General features: G+C 39.8%; 1 protein-coding gene across 12 annotated transcripts in view; it reads left to right on the top strand.

Moving 5' to 3' along the window:
* The window catches only part of CCDC18 (coiled-coil domain containing 18), a 144,851-nt gene extending 123,560 nt beyond the window's left edge, over positions 1–21,291 (top strand). For 10 of the 12 annotated variants that reach the window (XM_059688820.1, XM_059688815.1, XM_059688814.1 and 7 more), the window contains one exon: positions 8,149–9,315. In XM_059688820.1, the coding sequence (XP_059544803.1) occupies positions 8,149–8,163 (15 nt within the window). In that variant the 3' untranslated portion in view covers positions 8,164–9,315. Of the gene's footprint in view, positions 1–8,148; positions 9,316–20,936 lie in introns of those variants that run through there. The other 2 variants (XM_059688810.1, XM_059688823.1) reach the window with 2 other exon arrangements.
* The last annotated feature ends 5,515 nt before the right edge of the window (positions 21,292–26,806 follow it).

Below are 26,806 nucleotides of genomic sequence, written 5' to 3'. Positions count from 1 at the left end.
GATTACCGTTGTGTTCACTGTATATCATTTATTCAGCCATTCACTTCATTTAGAATTTATTGAAAAACTATATAATAGTAGTTTCTAGGATTATGTGAATAAACAAAAATGACTAAGAACCTGTCCAAACAGAACTTCCATTTTAGTGGGGAGACCATCAATAAACAACTAAATAGACATACGTTCTAATGCCAGGTGAAAAGAAGTGTTATGAAGAAAGTTGGTAAGAGGATGCCTTGTGACAGGGGTACTATTTTAAATAGAGTGATCAGGACAGGCCTCTGACATTTGATTAGAGTCCTGTAGGAAATAAGGAAGTAAACTATCTCAGTATCTGGAGGAAGAACATTGGAGGAAAGGGAACAACAGCTCCTAAAATGCTGAGGTGTTAGCATGCCTCATGTTCAAAAATCAGCTAGGATATGTGTGGCTGGTTTGGTGTAAACAAGAGGGAGAGTAGTAGCTGAGAAAGTCAGAGATAATTCTGTGGGGTACGAAAGGGATCTTATAGTTCCTGTAAGAAGTTTGGATTTTATTTGAAGTGTAATGGGAAGCCGTTGAAGCATTCTGCTTAAGGACATGACATGATCTGATTTATGTTTTTAAAGGACTACTCTGGCTGCTTTACGAAGAATGGATGATAAAGATGCAAAAGCAAAAACTATCTAGTAAAAAACACTATCTAGGACAGTGATGGCGAACCTTTTGAGCTTGGCATGTCAGCATTTTGAAAAACCCTAACTTAACTCTGGTGCTGTGTCACATATAGAAATTTTTTGATATTTGCAACCATAGTAAAACAAAGATTTATATTTTTGATATTTATTTTATATATTTAAATGCTATTTAACAAAGAAAAATCAACCAAAAAAATGAGTTCACGTGTCACCTCTGACACACGTGTCATAGGTTCACCATCACTAGGAGGCTACTTGTAATAATCCAGGCAAGAGATGATTTTGGATAGGCAGGAGGAGAGATGTAGAACTTTTGAGAATGGTTGAATTTCTGGATATATTTTGAAATTAGAACCAACAGGATGTAATGTAGGTTTTGAGTGAAATAGAGGTCAAAGACTTTGGCCAGAGTATCTGAGCATTTACTGAGATGGGGAATACTAGGAGATAGGCAGATTTGGAGGCATAGACATAATCAAGAGTTTGATTTTAGATATATTAAATTTGAGATTTCTATTAGATGTCTAAGTGGCGATGACAAATGAGTGATTAGTTTGAGGCTGAAGTTATAATTTTTTTGTTTCATTTTTTATTAAATGTATTGGGGTGACATTAATAAAATTAGACAGGTTTCAAGTGTACAGTTCTATAATACATCATCTGTTTATTGCATTGTGTTCACCACCCAAAGTCAAATCATCTTTCATCACTATACAATCAAAACCTCCTTTCTCTAACGTCTCCCATCTCAAACAATTTGATTCTCTACCCAAGTTGTTCACAGAAAAAATGTCTCAGCTGACAACCCTTTTGTGTTGATACCTCAGCGTGACAAAACGTGTCTCTCAGGCAACAAAGGAGAGAAGGCTTTTGTTGCTGGTGAAATAGAGGGTTAACACAATTTGAAAACATAAAGAGGCCATCAAGAGTGCAAACAATGGAGGCCGGGGGAAGGTCAATGGGGAAATAAAGGAGACATATGTACTACTCTTTGCAATACTTTAAGCAATAAAATAAATTTTTTTTAAAAAAAGAGTGCTAATGTTGCTCAGGGTGTGAAATTGCTCACAAAACAGCAATCATAGGTAATTGAAGAGGTAGAAAAATTGTTGATTAGATAAACTAAAAGCAGTTAGCTGGTGATAGTATCTCAGAGACAGTGATATGTGGAAAATTCCTTTAAGGCTAATAGGAAGTCAATAAATTTAAGAAAAGAAGCGTTTGTTTATAAATTAAGCAGTACATTAGACATGCACTGTATATAAGAAAGGTTAAAACAGAATCATTTAGGAGTCTGGAATGTGTTAATTCAATTTACATTATTTGTAATGGAAAAAATTATTCTGTTTTTGAATAAATCACTTCTCAAACAGCCTTCTGGAACGAATTGAGTTAGAGAAATGAGGTTCCACTATATATTTGATCCCCTTTACTTCCTCCCCCGCCCTCCTTTGCTGCTGCTAAACACCGTACTGTTGTTTGTGTCTGTTAGTTTCTGTTTGTTTGGATTGCTTGTTCATTTGTTGCTTTTAGTTTTATATCCCACATGTGAATGTTCTTGACTTTTTCTGTGTGACTTGACTTATTTTGCTTAGCATCATATTCTCAAGATCCATCCAGGTTGTCGCAAATGGCAGTGTTTCATCTTTTCTTATGGCTGAGTAGTATTCCATTGTATATACGTACCACGTCATCTTTTTTTTTTTTTAATTCTCACCTGAGGAGTGAGGATATATTCTTCATTGATTTTTTTTTTTTTGAGAGAGAATGGAAGGGCGGGAAGGGTGGAGAGAGAGAGAAACATCGATGTGAGACACGTCAATTGGTTGCCTCCCATACAGTGGGGATTATATCTGCAACTCAGGTATATGCCCTTGACCAGGAATTGAGCCCAAGACCCTCAAGTGCACAGGCTGATGCTCTAACCATTTAGCACAGCTGCCAGGGCTGTACCACATCTTTTTTTTTTTTTATCCAGTCATATTGAAAGATACTAGAAAAATTGTTTCCATGTCTTGGTCACCATGAATAATGCTGCACTGAACATAGGGATATGTATATCTTTATGAATACATGTTTTTACATTTTTCAGGTAGATACCCAGAAGAGGGATTGCTGGGTCATATGTTAGCTATATCCTTAATTTTTTGAGGAACCTTCACACTGTTTCCCATAGTGGCTGTACCAGTCTACATTCCCACCAGCAGTAAATGAGGGTTCCTTTTTCTGCACAACCTCTCCAACACTGGTTATTACTTGTTTTGTTGGTAATAGCGATTCTCACAGGTGTGAGATGGTATCTCATTGTAGTTTTGATTTGCATTTCCCTAATAGCTAGTGGAGTTACATCTTTTCATACATCTGTTTTCTATTTGTGGGTTTTCTCGAGAGAAGAATCTATTCAGGTCTTCTGCCTATTTTTTATTTGGATTGCTCCTTTTTTGTTGTTGAATAATTGTATGAGTTTTTTATATATTTTGGATAACCCCTTATCAGAAGTGTTGTTTGCAGATATTTTCTCCAATTTGGTTGGTTACCTTTTTGTTTTGTTGATGGTTTCTTTTACTGTGCAGAGCTTTTTAGTTTGATATAGTCCCATTCATTTGTTATGTGGTTTTTAGTTCTCTTGCCTTTGAGGTCAAATTCATAAAATCCCCTGTTTTTTTTTCTATGTAATTTATTGTTTCAGGTCTCATATTTAGGTGTGTGATCCATTTTGAGTTAATTTTTGTGTATAGTAACAAATAGTAGTCTAGCGTTGGTGGTATAGTGGTGAGCATAGCTGCCTTCCAAATAGTAGTCTAGTTTTATTCTTTTGCATGTGGCTTTACAGTTTTCCCAGCACCATTTATTGAAGAGGCTTTCTTTTCACCATAGTATGTTTTTGGCTCCTTCATGGAAAATTATTTGCCCATATACATGTGGGTTTATTTCTGGGCTTTCATTCTGTTCCATTGGTCTGTGCATCTATTTTCTGCCACAGTATCATGCTATTTTGATTATTGTTGGTTTGTAGTATAATTTAAAGTCAGGGAGAATGATCCTCTGGCTTTGTCTTATTTTTCAGGATTGCTTTGGTTGTTCAGAGTCTTTTTTGGTTCCGTACAAATCTGAGACTTTTTGTTCTATTTCTTTAAAAAAAATTTATTGGGATTTTGATGGGGATTGCATTAAATCAGTATATTGCTTTGGGTGATATGGCCATTTTGTTTAATTAATTGATTAATTAATTTTTTTTAGTCCTCACTTGAGGATATTTTTCCATTGATTTTTAGAGTGGAAGAAAAAGGGAAAGACAGTGAGAGAGACATATCGATTGGTTGCCCCCTACATGAGCCCTGACCAATTCCTAGGGTAGGGGAGGAGCTTGCAACTGAGGTACATGCCCTTGACTGGAATTGAACCTAGGACCCTTTGGTCCTTAGGCCGACACTCTATCTACTAAGCCAAACCAGCTAGGGTTGATACGGCTATTTTAACTATGTTGGTTATTTTAATGAACATAAAATATCCATTTCTTTGTGTTTTTTCCAACTTTTTAAATAATGTCTTGTAATGTTCAGTATATAGTTCCTTCACATCCTTGTTAAGTTTATTTCTAGGTATTTTATTCTCTTTGTTGTAATTGCAAAAGGAATTGTTTTTTTCTCCTCATTTCTTTATCTAAAATTGTATTGTTAGTGTATAGGAAGGCAGTGGATTTTTATACATTTATTTTTATCCTGTAACTTGACTGTATTTTTTATTTTATTTATTTTTAGAGAGAGAAAGGTAGAGGGGGAGAAAGAGAGAGAAGCATCGATGTGAGATCAGCTGCCTCCTGCATGCTCCTTACCAGGGATTGAGCCCACAACACGGGCCTGTGCCCTGACCAAGAATTGAACCAGCAACCTTTTGGTGCACGGGATGACACCCAACTAACTGAGCCACACTGATCAGGGCAATAAACCAGTGTTTTATATATTAGTGGGAATGATCCAGTAGACAGGGAAACTGATAATTCAAGACGGAGAGTAGAAGGAATAAAATTCTTAAGGTAGAAGAAGATAGGATCCAGTAGAGAAGCAGAATTGGCCTTGAATAAAGAAGGCAGTTCATCCACTGCAGTGGGAAAGAAGGCAGAATATATGGATACAGAAACATGTACAATGGAAGATTTGGTGGGAAGGGAGGAATTTCTTTATTGATTGCCTTTATTGTCTTAGTGAAATAAGAAGAAAGAGTATAATTTAAGACATAGAGTATCATCTATTGTAGGTTTAGGATCAGTGAAGAGCCTGCCTGGGGTGGCTCAGTGGTTGGGCATCAGCCTATGAACCAGGAGATCAGGGTTCAATTCCCAGTCAGAGCACATGCCTGGGTTGCGGGCTCAATCCCCAGCGCGGAGTGTGCAGGAGGAAGCTGATTAGTTATTCTCATCATTGATTGTTTCTATCTTTCTCTCCCTCTTCCTTCCTCTCTGAAATCAATAAAAAAATAAAAATATGCAAACTACTGTAGACAGTTCCTAAGAAAATTCAGCCAAAGTTAAATTCTATGTACATATGGTTGTTTATTGTAGCGATACTCTACTGAGTTTTAAATTTGCGTTAACCATAGTTACTACTCATTTCTTTAAGCTCACATGGGACTCTCATGGCTCACAAGCTTCAAATTGCATGACCTATGTTGACTTAATTTTGTCATAGATAGAAGGCACTGGCTCTTTGGGTTACTCAGAACTCATTTCAGGGCTCCTTTGGAACCCATTCTGGGACTTATGCTTTACAAATGCTCATCTGAGGGTTTTCTTCAATTCTCTGATGCTCATTACTTGCATATTATACATTATTAATCTTATGGGAAAGGTAATGAAAGGCATCTTTTCAATGCTTTTCTGTAGGGCTTCCACTGTTTTCTAATTTCACTGTTGGGTTGTTTTTGTTTTTTTATGGAAGGTAAGAAAATTCAGAGTGAGAACTGCTACTATTGAAACTTTGACTTGCTATGGTTTTACTGTTTATGGTCATATACATGTACATTGCTCTAATAAATATGTATTGCCTTGTAAATTTTACATGAGATATTGAAAATTATCTTTATCTGCCATGTTAAAAGTCTTTTTCTGCCCTAGCCGGTTTGGCTCAATGAATAGAGCAGTGATGGCGAACCTTTTGAGCTCGGCGTGTCAGCATTTTGAAAAACCCTAACTTAACTCTGGTGCCGTGTCACATATAGAAATTTTTTGATATTTGCAACCATAGTAAAACAAAGATTTATATTTTTGATATTTATTTTATATATTTAAATGCCATTTAACAAAGAAAAATCAGCCAAAAAAATGAGTTCAGAGGTGACACGCGTGTCATAGGTTCGCCATCACTGGAATAGAGCATCGGCCTGTGGACTAAATGATACCAGGTTTGATTCTGGTCAAGGGCACATGCCTGGGTTGCGATCTCTATCCCAGTAAGGGGCGTGCAGGAGGCAGCCCATCAGTGATTCTCTTTCATCATGGATGTTTCTCTCTCTCCCTCTCCCTTCCCATGATCTACAGGCTAGTTCTGGTTCTCAGGTTATTCATCTACTAACTGCATTGGTCTCCAATTTACAAGAATAATTTTTAAACACTTTTAAGCCAAGTAAACCATTGTTTAAATGAAGTGTTAGAAAGAATTCCAAATATGTCAATCAGATGCAAAGATAATTTATCTGGTTGAGGGAGGGTTATATCCGATTTTTAACCAGCTACGTGCTCACCCTGTTCCATGACTGCATATTCAGACTCCAGGACTGCCCTGGATTACCCTTTAAAGAAAATAAGCACAAGCTTAGGGCACGGGCACCAAGGGAAGTGGAAGCACCACAGAGTTTTGTGCCCTAGCTATAATGCATTTAATTCTTTCACTGCCACGCCTAACTGGAATAGAATTTTTTGTAATTATCTTTATCTTTATCTTTATCTGTCATGTTAAAAAGCCTTTTTTTTTGTCCTAGCCAGTTTGGTTCAGTGGATAGAGCATCGGTCTGCAAACTAAATGATCCTGGTTCAATTCTGGTCAAGGGCACATGCCTGGGTTGCGGTTTTGATCCCCAGTAAAAGGGGGAGTGCAGGATGCAGCCGATCAACGATTCTCTTTCATCATTGATGTTTCTATCTCTCTCTTCCTCTCTGAAATTAATAAAAATATATTTTAAAAAACACCTTTTTCTTTGGAATGGTGAATGTAAAGTTTAAAAGCTTGGTTTGAGGTGTCATTGGCTTTACATTTGTTTCTGACTCATGGTGTGAGTTTCATTTCTATAGAGAGTAAAACAAGCTGGCCAAGTCTGATAGCATTTAACTCATCCGCTGATTTGGACCTTAAACTCATTATTGTAAGCAATGGAAGGGCCAGGAGGCATTGTTGGACTGTGCTCAGGGCATCAATTGGCCTTAATGGAGTTCCCGCTCCAGAGAGAATGCAGTCTTAAAATCCACTGGTTCAGAGAATACCATATAGAAGTTGGTATGTGAGAAGTGCTTAGCAAGTGTTAGCTCCCTTTCTTCTGTTGCAGCCCAAATACTAAATTTCCTGACACTTAGCTATGTTGGCAATTTCATTCACAATAAAACCGCTAACAGCAGTATTCTGCTTTTCTGACAAAAGCTTCAGAACTCACAAAATATTACACATACACAATTTTAAGGCATTCACAGACTTCCAGTAAAGAACTTTTGTTTTAGATTAGAGCAGTGAAAGTGTTGTTGATTGATTAGCCAAGTCATAGTTTATTTGGAAGTTATAGGAAGTATTATTTCTTATTATTTCCATCTTATTTACAAAAAGGAAAAGTAGTTTACAAAATATGGTCTGTATACTATGCAATAAAATGAAAAATAAGAATTGAAAAAATCAGCTATAAGGGGAAAAAAGGGGAAAAAAACAAAATGAGGCAGGAGTGCAGGTAATATCTAGAGACATAATAACATTTTAAAGTTCCTGGCCAATGGAAAGGCCAAGGTATGATAAGAGTATTTGACCTGCATTTTTAGAATCTCCTGTGCCCTTTCCCTCTATTTTTCTACTTTATGTTGTGCTACTTTCTTTGGGCAAACTTTATTTCTTTTTTTTTTCTTTCGTGCTCTATTTTTATTTTTTCTTCTTTCTTTTTCATTTGACTTTCTTCATGTAGCCTTTGGTCTTTCTTATCGTGCCCTCATTTGAACTATGTGACACCAGTGGCTAAGTATCTTATTTTTATTATGTCCCCATTTTTGTGTTTTAAATCAATTTAGTTTAACCTTGCACTCCTTCCCCATCCTCAACCAGAATTATTTGCTTTTTACATCCATGAGATCCATTATTGATCCATTTTTATTCATTTTTTCAATTAGCTTAGTATTTCCAGTCTTGCTTTAAATTATGCTCCTGATTGTTTTAGTGGATTTTTAATGCTAAATCAATATAATAATATTTCAATATTAATCTATTATTTTGTATTATTCCAGGGAGAAAATTTATAATTAAAAGAAGATGTTGATGTGATGAAAAAATGTCATTTATGGTACAGTGCTGTGTTTCCTTATTATATGTAGCTCATACTTCATAGAAGCTGTTATTTTATTCCTTTTGAATAAATTTTATATTTTAATATTTTTAAAGAAAATTCTTTCTTCTAAAGCTTACTTATATTTTTTGTGAAAATTCATTCATTATTTTTGGTTTAAATTTTCTGCTTTCTTTGTTTTTTATGTAAAAACTAGAGGCCCGGTGCACGAAATTCGTGCACAAGTAGGGTCCCTACACCTGGCCGGCAATCAGGACTGATCTGTGGGGTGACTGGCAGGGCGATTGGGGGGCCTCCACTGGCACCCACCTTGGCTGGCCTGGGGCCTGCGGGCTGGGGGAAGCTCCTGTGTTGAGTGTCTGCCCCCTGGTGGTTAGTGCGCATCATAGCAACTGGTTGTTCCACCGGTCATCCTACCATTCGGTCAATTTGCATATTAGGCTTTTATTATATAGGATTATTGTTAAAATGCACAAGTACATTGAGTCATTTATATTTTTTTAATCAAACTACCTTAGTATTGTTTATTTTTCTGGTAATGTGTTATTTTTAAAATGAATATTACAAATTTAAAAGTCATTCTACCACAGGTTCGTAATTGTGTTAATAATGGCAGGCTTCTGTTGAGTATTTGTCATTTTTCAGGAACTATTCTAGCAGTTTATATTTGTTAACTCATTTAATCCATATGATAATGACATGAAGTAGATACTATTATTATTCCTGTTTTACAGGTGGAATTATTTAACATAATGACACAAGTATGTGTTACAAAGAAATTGATATGTTCTAAGCATATCAGTTGGGTTAGTGACTCCATTTACACAAGTTAACTTTATGGTAGAATAAAAATAATGCAGCAAAATTAGGATGACATTTAAACATTTGAATTTACAAATCTCTCAAGAGTTCAGATTTGATGTCTTTAGACAAAATTATTAATTCATAAGTAAATATAAGTGATCCTTAGAAAATAATACAGAATTAATCTTTTCTAATAGTTAATCATTAAAGTTGTTAATATGTTGCCAGTGCCATTTGAACAACACTAATGCAGAATTTGGAATTATTTGTCAGGTGTGAAATAAAGTTTATCTTTTTACTGCTACTTACTAGTAACTTGACCCCAAGAGTTAAGTCTTCTTAGCCATCACCCTTATTTCAACAATTTTGTTTAATCCTCACCCAAGGAAATGATTTTATTGGTTTGAGAGAGAGAGGAAGGGAAAGAGAGCAAGAAATATCGATGGGTTACCCCCCACAGGTTCCCTGACCAGGGATCGAACCTGCAACCTAGGTGTGTGGGACGATGCTACAACCAACTGAACCACCCAGCCAGGACTAACCATTTTTGACAAACTAACCTCTTCCTTTTAGCTTCCTTTCCCTCAGTACAGCTATAGTAATATTTATTATTTGTTTCAAGCACCCCTTTTATGCATCTCCCACATTCTCAAGGTAACTTAGCCACATACTTCACAGGAGATCTTCAGGTCAGATCTTCCTCAATTTCCTTCACGTTCCTGGACCTTCCTATGCCAGTGTGCATTCTTATTTTCTTCCTTCCTATAGAAAAGCTTATTTTTTCTGGCAGGCTACTTGTGCACTAAATTCCATTCTTTCCCTTTACTAACCTAGGAATTTATTCAATTAAGTAACCTAACACATTCAAAATCTTTTACCTGGCCTAAAAAACACCATTAACAAAAACCCCACCTTAAAAACAAACAAACAAACAAAAAAAACCCACCTTTATATTACCTACCCCTCAAAAAAAAATTGTCTCCTTTTGGGACTCACTTGTTATTTTGTCTTTTCTATATCCCACTGGATTCATACAGTTGCAATAGGAATAGCCATTTATGCTCTAATTCATTAACCTCTATAAATCATTGGCTACAGTTGATTCAATCAGAATTAGACACTTAATTTAAGTAAGGCCAGAGTCCTTTTTAAAGACTTTGGAAACTGGCACTGAAAACAAAAAAATCAATTGTATGCCTGGACTGTAAAATGCAAGGCTCCAGAGCTCTCAGTAGTCATGTTTCCTACCATGGACCACATAAGCAATGCAAGTAGTCTGGTAAAAGGAGGAGAAGACGAAGCTCACCTATAGAGAGAAACAGGAAACAGATACTAATGGTCCCTGGTTCCACATGTTTGTGAGACCTAGCCACACTATTGACCTTGCATTCTGAGACACCACAGTATTCTTAGCTGTTTACTTAAGTTAATGTACTTTGTCTTTTCTTTTGCTAGCAAGTTTTATAGAAAAACTAGTCTATACTCCCTGTCTTACTCTTTAATTTCCACTCAGTCCTTAACCTAATATAATCTGACTGACTCCTACTACTCTGTTGCCATACTCAGTGTCCTGTTTTGTTCTTTAATTTTTTATAGCATTTGACATTGTTTCCCACCTCTCCCTTGATATTTCTTTATTTGACTCTAGAACACTGCTAGTCCTTCCTGACGCTCCTTTTAAAAACAAAGAGCTAACCTTTACATAATGCTTACTGTATGCTAGGCAGTATTGTAAACACTTTACAAATATTAATTTATTTAATCTTCACAACAACCTTATGAGGAAATATCTTGTAAGGAGGTCATGCAACACAGCATTATAGAATCACATGGTATAGTTTGTTGAGGAAAAGCTTAACATGAGAGTAGAAGGAGAGTATACATAATCCCCAAACTCTTACTCTACACTTTAGGTTAGTCATAGTCTGCATGCACCATGTCCAAAGTTGCAGTAGAGAGGAGCCCTGCCTCCATAATATTCTACATTTATTAGGTTGGGGCAGGGCAGACTGTGCACCAGTGGAAACTTCCTTGTAGGGTAAGTGGCCTTATTAGAAAGAGTTGAGCTAATTTAAACTTGTTGATCTTCGCTAGTAACAGTTGGAGAAGGAAGGAGATTGGGGCTGAATGAGCCTCCAGAGCCATCGTGATTTGTCTCTCATCAGGCAAATACTATTATTTATCACTTCTGTATTTTTACAGAAAATAGGCGCAGATGGGTTAAGTAATTTTTCACATGATCATATAGCTTTATGAGTATAATAGCTGGGATTTGAGCCAAGTATTTGATTCCAGAATCCCTGCTCTTAACTGCCGTACCAGATTTCTTCTTTATATTGCCTTTTAGTTCTCTGAACATCCATTAGTCAGCTTGTCTGCCTGCTTCTAAAATATTGGGATTCCCTAGTTTTCGATGTTGGACCTTTTTTCTTCTAAAGATCTATGTTCTTTTTAGATAATCACATCCAGTCCTATTGCTTCATTAAGAATCTTTATGGTAATAACCTCCAGATTTATATCTTCATCTCTTTCTTGCAGTAGATTTATATTTGCACTTGCCTACCCAGAAAATTCTCTAGATAGTCTGCAGGTGTTGTTGTTTTCTTTTCTTTTGTTTTTTTTTTAAGAAAAATTTAAATTTATCTAATACTCATTATCTTTCCTCAAAGCTTTCTTTTCCTGCTTTTGTGTTTCTATGTTTGTTTATATGGTGTGCTTATTTTCCATCATCTTTCACCCAGTTCTTGCCATCAAAGATCACCAGCTGATGGCTATCAGAATACTCTTCTCGCCCTAGCTGGTTTGGCTCAGTGAATAGAGTATTGGCCTGCGGACTGAAGGGTCCTGGGTTTAATTCTGGTCAAGGGCACATGCCTGGGTTATGGGCTTGATCCCCAGTAGGGGGCGTGCAGGAGGCAGCTGATCAATGATTCTGATTATTGATGTTTCTATCTCTTTCTCCCTCTCCCTTCCTCTCTGAAGTCAATAAAGAAATATATTTTAAGAAAACTTAAAAAAAAAAAAAAGAATACTCTTCTCTTTCCGCAAAATGAGATTAGATTATTGTTTCAGCCATCCGTATTTGTGTGTATCAAGAGTTTATCATGTTTCACCTATGAAACCTTACATTCCAACTTCCCCATTCTCTGACAATTTGATTCTTCCAGCTTTCTCATTCCCTAACCCCTATTGATGTTTTCCCACATTATTAAGTATGTATTTACATTTATCATTTTTCTTTATATAGAATCCCATTAAAGAGGTAATTTACAAAAGTGGCAAAGAATATGGACTTTGAGTAGATAACCTTATACTTCCAGCCATGATAGGATACTTGGTATTGGTTTTATTCTCATATCCTACACAATCATAAAACTGGACAAAATATGCAAGGCAGTTCTTTAGACATTGAACTACAGGCAGACTGTAATGCTTAAAAGGAGGGAAACATTCATAGTTAGCCCTACCATATGCCTAAGCTCTCAGATTGGGGACAAGCTCCCCCAGTTACAGCTATGGAGGGAGATAAAGCCTAAGTGGAGTGGCGATCATGCTGACCTGAAGAATTCTTCAGGCCCAAATAATTTTACTAGAGAAGTCTAGCGAACATTTAATGTAGAAGTAGTATCAATCTTACAGAAGCTTTTTTAGAAAACAGTGGAGGAGGGGAATTTCACAGATTATTTTATGAGGCCAACATAACAATGATACCAAAATTTAACAAGGATATTTCATTAAAAGAGATATTTCTGTTGGACACTTGGCTGCTTCCAAACCTTGGCTGTTATAAATAGCACTGCAGTGAACACAGGGGTGCATATATTCTTTCTCTTTTTTTTAAATTTATTTATTTTTATTTCTTAAAGTATTATAAAGAGTATTACACGTCTTCTTTTTCCCCCCACTTGACATTCCCCCGGCTTTCCCCACCCCTCAGTGTCTTGTGTCCATTAGTTATTCTCATATGCATGCATATAAGTCCTTCGGTTGATCTCCTACCTCCCATATATTCTTTTGAATTAGTGTTTCAGGTTTCTTCAGATGTATTCCCAGAAGTGGAATCTCTGAGTCATAAAGCAGTTCCATTTTTAATTTTTTGAGGTAACTCCATACCGCTTTCCACAGTGACTGCACCAATCTTCATTCCCACCAACAGTGCACAAGGGTTCCCTTTTCTCCACATTTTTGCCAACACTGTTGTCTCACTTTTTTTTTGTTCTTTTTTCTTTTTGCTGGAGGAACTGCTTCTGCAGTGGCTCCCCAATACTTCAGTCACAGTGTTTTTTCAGAGGAGTATTTAATACAGAATATGTAGATCCAGTGTTAAAATTAAAAAGTCAATTTCTTTTTCACTGTTAGAGTAACTGGGATTTTGTGTGGGTGATGGTGAAGGAGCCACCTGGGTTGAATGGAGCCCTGGGCCCTGTCACTCTCGGAGAGTTGTGGCATCTGTAATGCCCTTTGCCGTCCCCCATCTTGTCTGTGGTTTAGGTTTGGGCACTCTCTTTCCCGATGGCCTTCTTGTTTGCAGTAGGCACACTGTCTGGGGTGTACGTAGAGCTCGGGAAGTATGTCTCAGCGCTGCGGCTGATGCAATGGTGTGAGCACACTCCACCATGACATGCTTCCTCAGCACACCAGGCAGTAGCAACGCCCGCCTGAACGAACTCCTAGAGCCACGTGCACAGTACCCCAGCCTTTCAGCCATTGGTCGCCTGTAGCAACGTGTCTCCCTCTGATTGGTCCCCTCATGCTATATATACCCCTGTAGTTCCACAATAAAATGGATCTGCGTCACTGAACCTGGTCTCCAGAGTCGTGCATGCAGACGCCCTAGCGCGTTGGGGCTCCGTCGTCCTCACCCCCGAGGGACCCCCTGCTTCACTGGGGCCTACTTCTGTGTGTCCTCTATGTGCTAAGCCCTTGTTCCCTGGGACCATACCTTGTTCTGTCTTTGTAGGCCCTCCAGAGGACAGTGCAGCAGCCAGCAGGCTGGTCTGTTGCTGCTTTGTCCTTTGTTCCTGTTTCTCTGAGGCCTGATTTCTGCTATTTAAGATTTTACAAGCAATTTCTACTGGCTGTGACATAGGCATTCCAAAGGCACCCTCCACCTTGTGAAGCTTTTTTTCTGAATATCGGGGGCACTTTGTGCAATGAAGGATGTGTTCATAACCTTTGTTCTCAGGGGCCCTCAGCCCACATCAGTATATTGGCGATAAGCCTCAAAGATCCTTTCTAAGAATTCCAAAGGATTCTCATCTGGTTATTGCTTTAGCTGCTGGACTTTATCGAAACTCCTCTGTTTGGGCACTTCCTTCCTTAATCCCACTAGGATACATTCTTGGTAATGGTCAAGTTTGGTCCCCATTATAGACATTCTATTGTGCATGGGTAGTCGGGACGGCAACTGAAACCCCTGCCCCATCCTGGGTTCTGGGGTGTCTCATTATAAAGGCAATTAACCTCTTCTCTAGTCTTATCTAAGACAACCCTTCCTTCCTCAGCCTTGAGAAGGATATTAAACAAATGTCAGATGTTATCCAATTAGGGTTATGGGAGGTGAAGGCTTTCTGTCTTTATTGTATTTTCCCTGCAGGCAGGCATATTATTCTTCCCATTAAAAAGGACTGAAGTCGTAAAGAGAGTGACATCCAGACCACCCCTACCAGTTGTCCATTGACATCAAGACCTCCTACTAGCACCTGCCTTAATGGGAATTGCCTACCTGGGTTGGAGGAAACTCTTAACCACATCTAGAATCCCTTTGGGTGTGAGAGGGGAAGGCCACTCCCAGGTCTGGCTGGAGGTTACGGGGGAAGAGCTGCACTGTATCTCCACCAATGGTGGTGGAGCAGAGGCAGCCATGGGGCATTACCCTGGAGTAAGAATGTATCATCTTCATTCTCAGGTGACTTCAACACAACTGGCCTAATTAATTGGCTTACCTGTTTGCTGTACCATAATTTTACATTTCATTTGAGTAGACTTATTCTGATATAAAAGCATAAATGCTTCTACATAGGGGATTTCATTCCATTTTTTCCTCTCTTTTACAAAATAACTCAAGTTTCAGGATGGTAGTATAATTTAATTATCCTTTTTCTGGCCAGGTTTGCCTGATCCTAAATTATATTGCAGCCATGCCACCTGGCAAAGGAAGGGCATTCTTTTTCTCTTCAGTAGGTCAGAGCTGAACATGGCCCAGTTTTTGTAAGAGCACCCAGGGGACTAGATTGGGAGACCAAGTTGTTATTATTATTATTTTGTTAATCCTCACCTGAGGATATTTTTCTATTGATTTTTAGAGAGAGTGGAAGGGAGGGGGAGAGACAGAGAGAAACGTCGATATGAGAGAGACACATCAATTGCTTGCCTCCCACACATGGCCCAATTGAGGTCAAGGATAGAGCCTGCAACCACGGTATGTGCCTTTGACTGGAATCGAGCCTGGGACCCTTTGGTCCTTGGGCTGACACTCTATCCACTGAGCCAAACCAGCTAGGGCTGGGGGATCAAGTTAAACATCAGGTTCCTCAGGGCAATATCTTTTCTTATGATTACTTTCTACAGACCTTCTACCACTTCCTTAGTCCTTAGTTTTATCCTTTTCTACTGTTCAGAGTTTACCAACCTTTTTTTAGGACAAAACTATACCATCCTTGATTCCTTCAAAAACTGTATTTTCAAACCTTATATCCTTCTAAAGTCTGTCTGATGATAAGTTGTACACAACAGTTAAGACAGTAGGGTCAGGTGGCTCAAAATTCCTGCTACACCTGGGACCCTGTTTATTATTCCCTCAAAGTCACGAAACACGAGGTCTGCTCAGTTTGATCAAGATGAGGCAAATACTGTCTTGATTTATACCAGGTCAGGATTCCACAGCTTACTCTTTCAAGGTCTCTTGACATGCGGTTGGAATTGGCACCCCTTGCCATATGATGAGACACAGACTTAATAACAGATACAGTTCTAGTAATCAATCCTGATTGCTAATTGTAACCTCTTGGGGTCCCTTGTCTAGTACAACCAGTAAGGTGAGCCCCAGGCCAAGGTGAGTCCCTCAAGGACCTGATCAAGTGTAATAGGGGGAATTTCTGGGGTCGTCACCCAGGAGGCTACTCACCAGTAGACATTAAAACAACCAAATAGGATATCCTGACCTTTTCGTATCTCCTATTGTAAACGAGAGGTTCCATAGATCAACAGCACATGGTCACAGGGACTTGTCCCGGCTTGAGCCTCCAGAGTAGATGGCTGCTAGGTGGGGCCGGCAAATCTACAGGCTGAAATAGTACCATCTGTGTCACCAAAATTTACCAGGACCCCAATGTTTGAGTCTGTCTGTCTGTGAGCACTGGCCCAAAGAAATGTACAAGCAGGAATTTGCAGTATAGAGAGAAATACAGTTTAATATTGAATTGGCCAATCTGGAGAACGGGGGAAGCTTATGGTCTAAAGACACAACTTTCAGATGATATGTAGGTCACAGATTATGTAGGGCGAGGTCACAAGATGCTGAGGCCTGGGGGGGTTGGGGTTGTGGCTGGTTGCTGACTGATTAGAGGTGAAGTAATAAACCATTTCGTCAGTTCTTGAGGATATCTCTGAAGTCTGCTCTGTCATCCTCTGTCTGATTTCATGGAAAAGGAGCAGGAGGTCATCCCACCTTAGTGCTCAGGAGCTGAAATGTAACTCAGGTCCGGATGTTATCTGTAGTCTGCCAGGGGCCCAGACCTTGTGACCATTAGTCAGGTCCTGGCTCTGTCTGCTCCCTTGGAGGTTGCTGATTATCCAGGGAAAAGGCTAGCTCTGAGAGGGGTATGTATAGAGAGAGAGAGAGGATTTCTAGACCTAGGATCTAAAGCTAAATTTATTCAAAGTTATAAGGACCCTTGGTTTCAGCAAGACCTTATTTTAAGTACCTACGTGAAGCCTGGCTGGTGTGGCTCAGTGGTTGAGCGTTGAACTATGAACCAGGAGGTCATGGTTCGATTCCTGGTCAGGGCACATGGCCAGGTTGGGGGCTCGATCCTCAGTGTGGGGCGTGCAGGAGGAGCTGATCAATGATTCTCTCTCATCATTGATGCTTCTATCTCTCTCTCCCTTTCCCTTCCTCTCTGGAATCAATAAAAATACTTTAAAAAGAACCTACATGGAGAAAAGTTTCATGTTTATTTGATGTTTTTATTCGTTTTTGGTTGCCACCAAAGGATAACATTTACAGCACAGAGAGATGGTATGTGGGCAACAAGATAGCAATGTAGTCTCCTGCTCCAGGGGGTGTTATGTCTTCAAGGAGTCTGGAAAAGACTCCTTGATATTTCAAAGGTGTGTTATCTTAGATACACAAAGACAGTAGACAATTTCAAAGTTAAAGATTGACCTTTGTCAAGGAATCTACAGGCTTAGGACATGACTAGCCACCAGGACCCACTTTTAGTTAGGAATTTCACATTCAGACCACAACCTGTGTGGTTACCTTGGTCTCTGAGTTTGAAAGGCCTGCCGTGCGGGCCTTCTCTGAGCTTGTCAACTTTAGTTTGTGACTCCTTTTTCTTCCATATTATTATTTATCATCTACCTGGATAAACAAAACACCAAAACACTCTGGGTCCAGTCTATATTCCTGTTCTTAGTTGATGCTGTCACTATCCATCCATTTTTTCAAGTTGGCTCTCAGAGTTATTTTCAGTTCTTCCTTCTCGCCCCTCTCATATTCAGTCACTAATAATGACTATTCCCTTTCAGAAATATCTTTAGTCTAGCCTGTCTTTTCCACCTGTCTGCTTTACTAATTTAGGCTTGCATCACCTTTCCCTTGGACTATCTAAGCAGCCTCCTAACTGGTCTTTCTTCCTCTCCCTGATCTTGTCCATCCTCTACAGTACCAGCAGTGTGATCTGTCTTTGAAAGAATCTTGTCAATACCAGCTTGCTTTTGCCTATCAAATACCCCAATCCTTAGGCTATCAAACAACTTACGACCTGGTTACCTCAAGAGGATTGTTATAGCTGTATCAAACATGCCTACTCTTTACTGATCACTAAAAACATAGTAAAGCATCAAAGTGAAGATTTTTTTTCTATGATGCTTAACACTGGATTAAACAGCAAATTCACACACACACACACACACACACACACACACACACACACACGTCAAGCTTTGCAGAGGGCTATCTTAGCATAAATAAAAGGATAGTCTTTATATATAAACTATAAAGAAAGGCCTTCTCATTGAATGCTTTTCCAAGTACATTCGTTAATATGTAAATAGCAATTAGCATCCTATTGATCCATTTTCGGGGGTTAAATTCCCTCGTGCAAATTCTCTAAACTTGGATAAAGATGTTGGCAATGGGCCAACATCTTTATCCTGCCCTCAAAGGACTCATTGCTATTGTCTTTTCCACTGCCATTTTATGTTGTCAAAGTAGCTTTTTTAAAAACATAATTATGGTGCTCGCTTCGGCAGCACGTATACTAAAATTGGAACGATAAAAACATAATTATGTTACAGACAAATATTTTATTTTCCCCAATTTTAAAATTTAGCTTTGCAGACAGAGTACACTGAAGAAAACTTCAGGACATTAGAATGGGGTAATGAGGTGGGCTCTTTTTGTTTTGTTTTGTTTTTCCTAAAAGATTTTTCCTCCTCAAAAATGCATTTTAGGATCCACATGCAAGGAATCTAAATTGCCACCAGAGGGCGCCAGCCACTTACAAAATGACTGATTAATGGTTTCCAACCCCACCTTCCCCCTTCTGAACTTTTTCTAGTCAGAAAAGCCAAGTGTTCTTGGTGAAAACCTTAATAAATATGTATATATTCTCTCTCCTTTGTAACTTGCAGTGATATATACACATGAAACCAGAGCTATCTATGGGCACACGTAGTTTTCCCCAGTGTAAAAACAGTTTGTTTGATCATTACAAGGCAAAGTGACCACTTGAGGGGTGCATGCTTTCTCAGTTTTTCTGCCCCTCTGCCATGGGATTGTTTTGTTTTGATTTCTGCATCTGTGAAGTTTATCGTCTTTTTTTATTGTTCAACTGCATGACTGAAATTATATTAACTAACTTTAAATTGAGCAGATTTCTCTTCCCCCCTTTCTCTGTTTCTACCTTCCCTCCTTTTCCTTCCTTTGTCTATTCCCAAGCACATTTTCCTCTTTATATTACTTTTTTCAAGCATTTTACTCCAGTGTTACAAGAAATGGGGAGGCCATGCTGTACACAACTCTAGGGGTAAGAGAAGCCTAACATAGGAGTCAAGTGGAGCCAGAATCTGCCTGCTTAGTGAAAACTTCCTTTGGGGCTGGTCTTCCACAGCTGGCACAGGGGGTGTGGTACTTCACCAACCCCACAGAATGGAGCCTCTCTAGTCTTCCTGGAGGAGGAGAGTCAACAGAATGGGTGGTCCTGAAGAGTTTGAGGATATGCTAGTAGTTCACAATGCAGTGTTAGCTGAACAAGACAAAATGAATTACATTATAGAAACAGATCAAAGCAAATATAAGAGATGCCCATATTTAAGGGTGTGACTCAAAATCCATTTTTCATTCTTAAAATAATGTTCCATACAACAAAACAAAGAGGCAGCCAACCAAATTATTACCAGGAGAAAAGAGACCTTGCTTCCTGTCTTAAAGGAAAGATTTCATTCAAGAGACAAAGTGTAACAAAGCAAGTAAGAATTTATTGGCTGCAGCAAAAATATGCTTAGCACAGCGAAACAAGGAAGGACATAGAAGACACAACAGGAGAGCCTAAGCTGGGCTGCTTTGGCTCACTGGGAAGTCAGAGGAAAGAGGGCCTTGGAGACAGGTTCAGGGCGGTAGGCCTGGCTGAGCTGCCGCTGCCCATTCCTACTCTGGTTGCAAGTCTCGTGGGGTCCCTTAGAGGGAAGAAGAGGGAAGGGAATGGCGCGAGTGTGCTCCCGGGTCCTTCATCCTGAGTGTATTTATTTCTCCCTTGCAGGTGGGAATCTTAGGGGAGGTCTCAGCAGAGGATCTCAATAGAATATTCATCAACTTTCCAGGTGTGCTTTTTTAGGGTCATGGTCTCCACTGATTGGTTGTCGCCAGGGCAGGAAGTCATTAGTCAATGCAGCTGGCCCTAAAGTGTCACTTGTCTGGTTTTGCTGCTTTTCTGGGCCTGGAGCTGAAATACCACTGAGGCCTAGATACTATCTTAAGGGAGGAAAAGGTCAGAGGGGTCTAAACTGCATGACTAGTGATATGAAAAGTCAGGGGTTCCAAACCGCATGACCAGCAATATGCTAGGGGAGGAAAGGTTATCCTGGAGGTGAGGTTCTTGTTTTCCCAGTTGTGCCCCTTGCCAGGCATCCAAGGCTTTCTGACCTGGTAAGTTTCTTACCTGGCCCATCGTCCTTGCTCTGCTCATGTCTGTCTAACTGACTGTACCAGAATGAGAAATGATATTTGCAAACAATAGCTCCAGCAAAGGTTTAATATCCAAAATACATAAGGAAATCATAAAACTCAACACCAAACAAACAAACAACCCAATTAAAAAATGGGCAGAGGACCCGAACAGACACCTCTCCCAAGAAAGCGTACAAATGGCCAATGGATAATGAAAAGATGTTCACCCTCACTAGCAATTAGGGAAATGCAAGTCAAAACTACAGTGTGATGCCACCTCACAACTGTTAGAATTACTATCAACAGCAAGATAAGTAGTAAGTATTGGAGAGGTTGTGGAGAAAAGGAACCTTCATTCACTGCTGGTGAGAATATACTGGAATAGCCACTATGGAAAACAGTCTGGTGATTCCTCAAAAAATTAAGAATAGAGTTACTATATAAACCAGCAATCCCTCTCCTGGATATATACCTGGAAAACATGTATTTGCAAAGATATATGCACCCTATGTTCATTACAGCATTATTCACAGTGGCCAAGACATGGAGACAACCAAAGTGTCCTGCAATAGAGGACTGGATAAAGAATATGTGGTACATGTACACAGTGGAATACTACTCAGCCATACGAAAAGATGAAACACTTGGGAGAACATGGATGGACCTTGAGAATATTATGCTAAGTGAAACAAGTCAGAAGAAGCTAAGGACCATATGATCTCACTCATTTGTGGATATAAAACTGAAACTCATAAATACAAACAGAGGAGAAGAGGTGGAGGTGAAGGGGCCTAATTTATGGTAACAGAAGATGATTTAACTTTGGGTGGTGGGCACACAGTGCAATATATAGATCTCGTATCATTGATATCTCCATCTGAAACTTATATGATCCTATTAACCACTGTCACTCCAATAAATTTAATTTTTTTTAAAAAGAAATGACATTACAAAGAAAGTTTTGTGACTCCCTCAAAATGGCCCTAAAGCATCCATTTAACTTTATAATCCACTATAGCTTTTCATCCCTGAAGTACTTAATCCTTTTGGGATTAAAAGCGCCACGTGTTTATAGTCATGTCTTTATATTTTAAAAAGCATTGTGCACTTACTTTATGCCAGTACTATTCTATGTACATCCTGAGAATATAAAGATGAAAAGACAGAATATAAAGATGAAAACCCAGCCAATTTTGCTCAGTGGCTGGAGTGTCAGCCCTTGGACTGAAGGGGCGCAAATTTGATTCCAGTCAAGTACACATACCTCAGTTTCAGGCTCAATCCCTGGCCCCAGTCCAGGTGCAACCAACTGCTATGTCTCTCACATTGATGTTTCTCTCTGTCTCTCCCCCTTCTTTCCACTCTCTCTCTAAAAATTAAAAATAAAAATCAATGGAGCCCAGCCAGTGTGGCTCAGCTGTTGAGCATGGACCCAGAAACCAACAGGTTACCGGTTCGATTCCTGGTCAGCCTGGGTTACAGGCTCAATCCCCACTGGGAGGCATGCAGGAGGCAGCCCATTAATGCTTTTCTCTCTCATCTCATCAGTGTTGCTGTCTCTCTATCCCTCTCCCTTCCTCTTTCTCTAAAAATCAATAAAAACATAGTTTTTAAAAAAGCAATAGAAAATATATCTTCCAGTAAGAATTAACAACAACAAAAAGACAAAATCCCCTCACCCTTACAAACATTAGTATAGTATCCACAGACATAGGAGCATGGGACAGACTGTGGAATCTCAGAGGAAAGGCGGAGGTGGGTAGGTGGGTGGGAAGAGATCAACCAAAGAACTTGCATGCATGAATACATAACCCATGGACACAGACAGTAGAGTGGTGAAGGTCTGAGGCAGGGGATGGGGGCAGGCTAGAAGGGGTCAATGGAGGGGGGCAGTGAGAGGACATGTAATACTTTGAACAATCAAGATTTAAAAAAAACTAAGGGAGAAAACCAAGATGGCGGCATAGGTAAACATCGGAGTTAGCTGCCTCGAACAACCACTTCACAAATACAACTAAAAGACGGAACGGACATCACCCAGAACCACAGGAAAGCTGGCTGAGGGGAAATTCTTCAACTAGAAGGAAAGAGAACAGCATATGAGACTCAGAGGAGGCGCAGTGCGGAAAATACAAAGGTGCGGAGGTATGCGCGGAGCGGGCTGGTAGCTGAGGGCGCGGTTGTCGTTTTCAATCGGGAGGGAGTCTCAGATTCTGAGCTCCAGTTCTGGGCGAGTCTCTAGGGACCCACACTCAAACGGGAGAAGCGGGACTGTTTAGCATCGGTCAGAACACAAGGGCAGCTTTCTCTCCGAGGTTTGCAGCGGTTGCTGGGACTCTGAGAGGCAGAGCCTCTGGGGACAGGACTGAGAGCAGCCATAACTGCTCCCTCCCCCCGCCCTGTTTGATCCCGTGCGACCCGCCCCGCCCAAGCCCTGCGGAGACATTTGCCAGATAGCCTCAGGAAAAGGCTAGATTAGCACCTCCCTAGAGGACAGAAGTTTTCCCACTGCAGACACAGCTGATTCTCACAGCCAGTTGGCCTGGAGGTCAAATCCCCCTAGTATTAACTACAACAATCAAGGCTTAACTACAACAAGACTGTGCACAAAGACCACTAGGGGGTGCACCAAGAAAGCATAAAAAAATGCGGAGACAAAGAAACATGGACTGAAATAACGAATATTATACAGACTCCCAACAGCAGACCAGAGGAGCACAAGAATCAAGGCAAAGAGTTGAAATGCGAAGAAGCAAAAAACACCCAACCAGAAAAGCAAAATGAAAAAAGAATCCGAAAATACGAGGATAGTGTAAGGAGCCTCTGGGACAGCTTCAAGCGCACCAACATCAGAATTATAGGGGTGCCAGAAGATGAGAGAGAGCAAGATATTGAAAACCTCTTTGAAGAAATAATGACAGAAAACTTCCCCTACCTGGTGAAAGAAATAGACTTACAAGTTTAGGAAGCGCAGAGAACCCCAGACAAAAGGAATCCAAAGAGGACCACACCAAGACACATCATAATTAAAATGCCAAGAGCAAGAGACAACGAGAGAATCTTAAAAGCAGCAAGAGAAAGAAACTCAGTTACCTACAAGGGAATACCCATACAACTGTCAGCTGATTTCTCAACAGAAACTTTGCAGACCAGAAGGGAGTGGCAAGAAATATTCAAAGTGATGAATGCCAAGAACCTACAACCAAGATTACTTTATCCAGCAAAGCTATCATTCAGAATTGAAGGTCAGATAAAGAGCTTCACAGATAAGGAAAAGCTAAAGGAGTTCATCACCACCAAACCAGTATTATATGAAATGCTGAAAAGTATCCTTTAAGAAGAGGAAGAAGAAAAAGGTAAAGGTACAAATTATGAACAACAAATACACATCTATCAACAAGTGAATCTAAGAATCAAGTGAATAAATAATCTGATGAACAGAATAAACTGGTGATTATAATAGAATCAGGGACATAGAAAGGGAATGGACTCACTATTCTTGGGGGGGAAAGGGGTGTGGGAGATGCAGGAAGAGACTGGACAAAAATTGTGCACCTAGGGATGAGGACAGTGGGGGGGTAAGGGCAGAGGGTGGGGTGGGAACTGGGTGGAGGGGAGCTATGGGGGGGAAAAAAGAGGAACAAATGTAATAATCTGAACAATAAAGATTTACTAAAATAAAAAAAAAGACAAGAACCATATGAATTCACTCACATGTAGGATATAAGACAAAAAGCAACAAAAGAACAAAAAAAAAACTAAGAAAAAAGATTAGCGTAGTGGGAAAGTGTAAAGTAGTAATCTTGTCCTAAATTACCTTTTGTAAGGATGCCTCCTTCCTCTAGTATTCTAGAATTTATTGAATAAATTAAAGTAGACCCTATACCATTTGTAAACCAAAGTACAAATATGTCACTCTTACAGCTTTTATTTTTTAAAAATATTTTTTATTGAGTTTTAGAGAGAGGAAGGGAGAGGGAGAGAGAAACATCAGTAATGAGAAACATTGATCAGATGCCTCCTGCACGCCCCCTACTGGGGATTGAGCTCGCAACCCCAGGCATGTGCTGTGACTGGGAATTGAACCGTGATGTCTTGGTTCATGGGCCAATGCTCAACCACTGAGCCACACCAGCTTGGCACTCTTGTAAGCTTTAATGCATATTACAGTTCTTCCTTTTTTAAAAATCTTTATTTTTGAAAGTATTACATAGATAACTCCTTTCTCCCCGCTCCCTAACCTCTTCCAGTCCTCCTCCTGTCTCCCCTCCCGGCCCTCACCACTCCATTGTCTGTGTCCATGGGTCAATTCTTCCTTTCTATTATGATTTTAAAAATATATATATATATATTTTATTGATTTCAGAGAGGAAGGGAGAGGGAGAGATAAAAACATCAATTATGAGAGAGAATCATTGATTGGCTGCCTCCTGCATGCCCCCTACTGGGGATCGAACCCACAACCCAGACATGTGCCCTCGACTGGAATTGAACCCTGGACCCTTCAGTGGTCAGACTGACGCTCTATCCACTGAGCCAAATCAGCTAGGGCTCTATTGTGATTTTTAACTTCAGTCACTCTTCAAACATTTTTTAGTGCCTCTGATGTTCTAGACACCGTGCTAAGTAGGTTGCAAATATGAATACGACATTGCCTCTGACTCTCCAAGTTATTTCACATCTCCTTTCTCCTTAAACCTACAATACTTCATCGTCCTTCATTTTCAAGTAGTGGTCTCACTCATGCTTCACTAAAGGAACAGACGCCATCCAGCAGCCATTACCTTGTTTTCTCAGCATTGGATCTACTAACCTTCCTAACTGAATGCATGTCTCCCTCCTTTCACAATGAGAATCACACCCTCTTCTCTCTAGGGCTCTGGATATCAGGCCTGCTTGCTTGGGGATTTCACTACTTCCATTATCTGCCCCTTTTTCTGCATCATACCTTAGTATTGCCCTTAAGTAAACTCTCCCCACAGTCCATATCCTTGCCAGCTTCTACCCTGTAGCTCAGCATCCTTTCAAGGTGAGTCTTGTCAACAATTGCCTGTACATGCTCCCTCTACTTTTTCTCTGTTAAGCTCACTCCAATCATGTGTTCATCACTTCATCAAATCTGTTACCAACGGCTTCACCTTCCAAATACAATGGCAATTCTCAGTCCTCTCTAATTTGACTTCTCTGCAGGATTTGACAGAGATGAACATTTCCTCCTATTTAAACCACATCCTTTTGTTCGCTTCCATTTCCATGTGCTCTCAGTTTTCCTCCTATGTCACCGGAGTTTCTTCTGGGTCACTTCTCCCCTTACTCCACCTATAAGTATTAAAGTGCCCCAGGTCACCATCTAGGACAGGGGTGGGCAAACTTTTTGACTCGAGGGCCACAATGGGTTCTTAAACTGGACCGGAGGGCCGGAACAAAAGCATGGATGGAGTGTTTGTGTGAACTAATATAAATTCAAAGTAAACATCATTACATAAAAGGGAATGGTCTTTTTTTTTTTTTTTTTTTTTTTTTTAGTTTTATTCATTTCAAACGGGCCGGATCCGGCCCGCGGGCCATAGTTTGCCCACGGCTGATCTAGGACATTTTTTCTTCCTCGCCTAAGTTCACTTCATTGGTAATTATATCCAGTCTCATTGCTTTAAATACAATCTACATACATACGATGAATTATACAATTATGTGTTCAACTCTGGTCTCTTCCTCAGATCTCCACACTTGAATATTTAACTGCTTTCTTACCTCTCCACTTTTATCTCTTTAATGCATCTCAAAAATAACAAGACCAAAACAGGATTATTGTTCACGCTCCAGAAATTTTTTCCTATCCTGGACACACACACACACACACACACACACACACACACACACACACACACTGAGTAGCCAGATTATTATGACCACCTGACATTTGTAGGCAAATTAGCCATACACTTCATCGTATGGGATATGGAAGCCGAAGGCCTGTTCGAACACCTTTGCTATCTGCAGTTACCAAGATAAAACGTCTCCATTCGCACAGGAACACAAGGATTGGACAGTTGAGCATTGGAAAAAAGTCATGGTCCGATGAATCACGTTTCCAGTTGCATGATGCACATGGCAGAGTGAGAATTTGACAGAAACAGCATGAAAGCATGCACCCCACATGCATGAGTACAACCCTTCAAGCTGCTGGAGGCAGTGTTATGGTTTGGGGCATGTTTTCCTTGCATGATTTGGGCCCTTTAATTCGTGTGGAACAACGTCTGAATAGCACAACATACCTAAGTATCGTTGCTGATCAGGTTCATCCTATCATGTTGATGGCATATCCCAATGGAGATGGCTTCTTCCAACAAGACAATGCACCATGCCATGGTGCTCGTATTGTGCAGGAGTGGTTTTAAGAACA

This window comes from Myotis daubentonii, chromosome 3 (assembly GCF_963259705.1).
Source record: "Myotis daubentonii chromosome 3, mMyoDau2.1, whole genome shotgun sequence".
Lineage (NCBI taxonomy): Eukaryota > Metazoa > Chordata > Mammalia > Chiroptera > Vespertilionidae > Myotis > Myotis daubentonii.
This window is presented reverse-complemented; position numbering and strand designations above follow the sequence as displayed.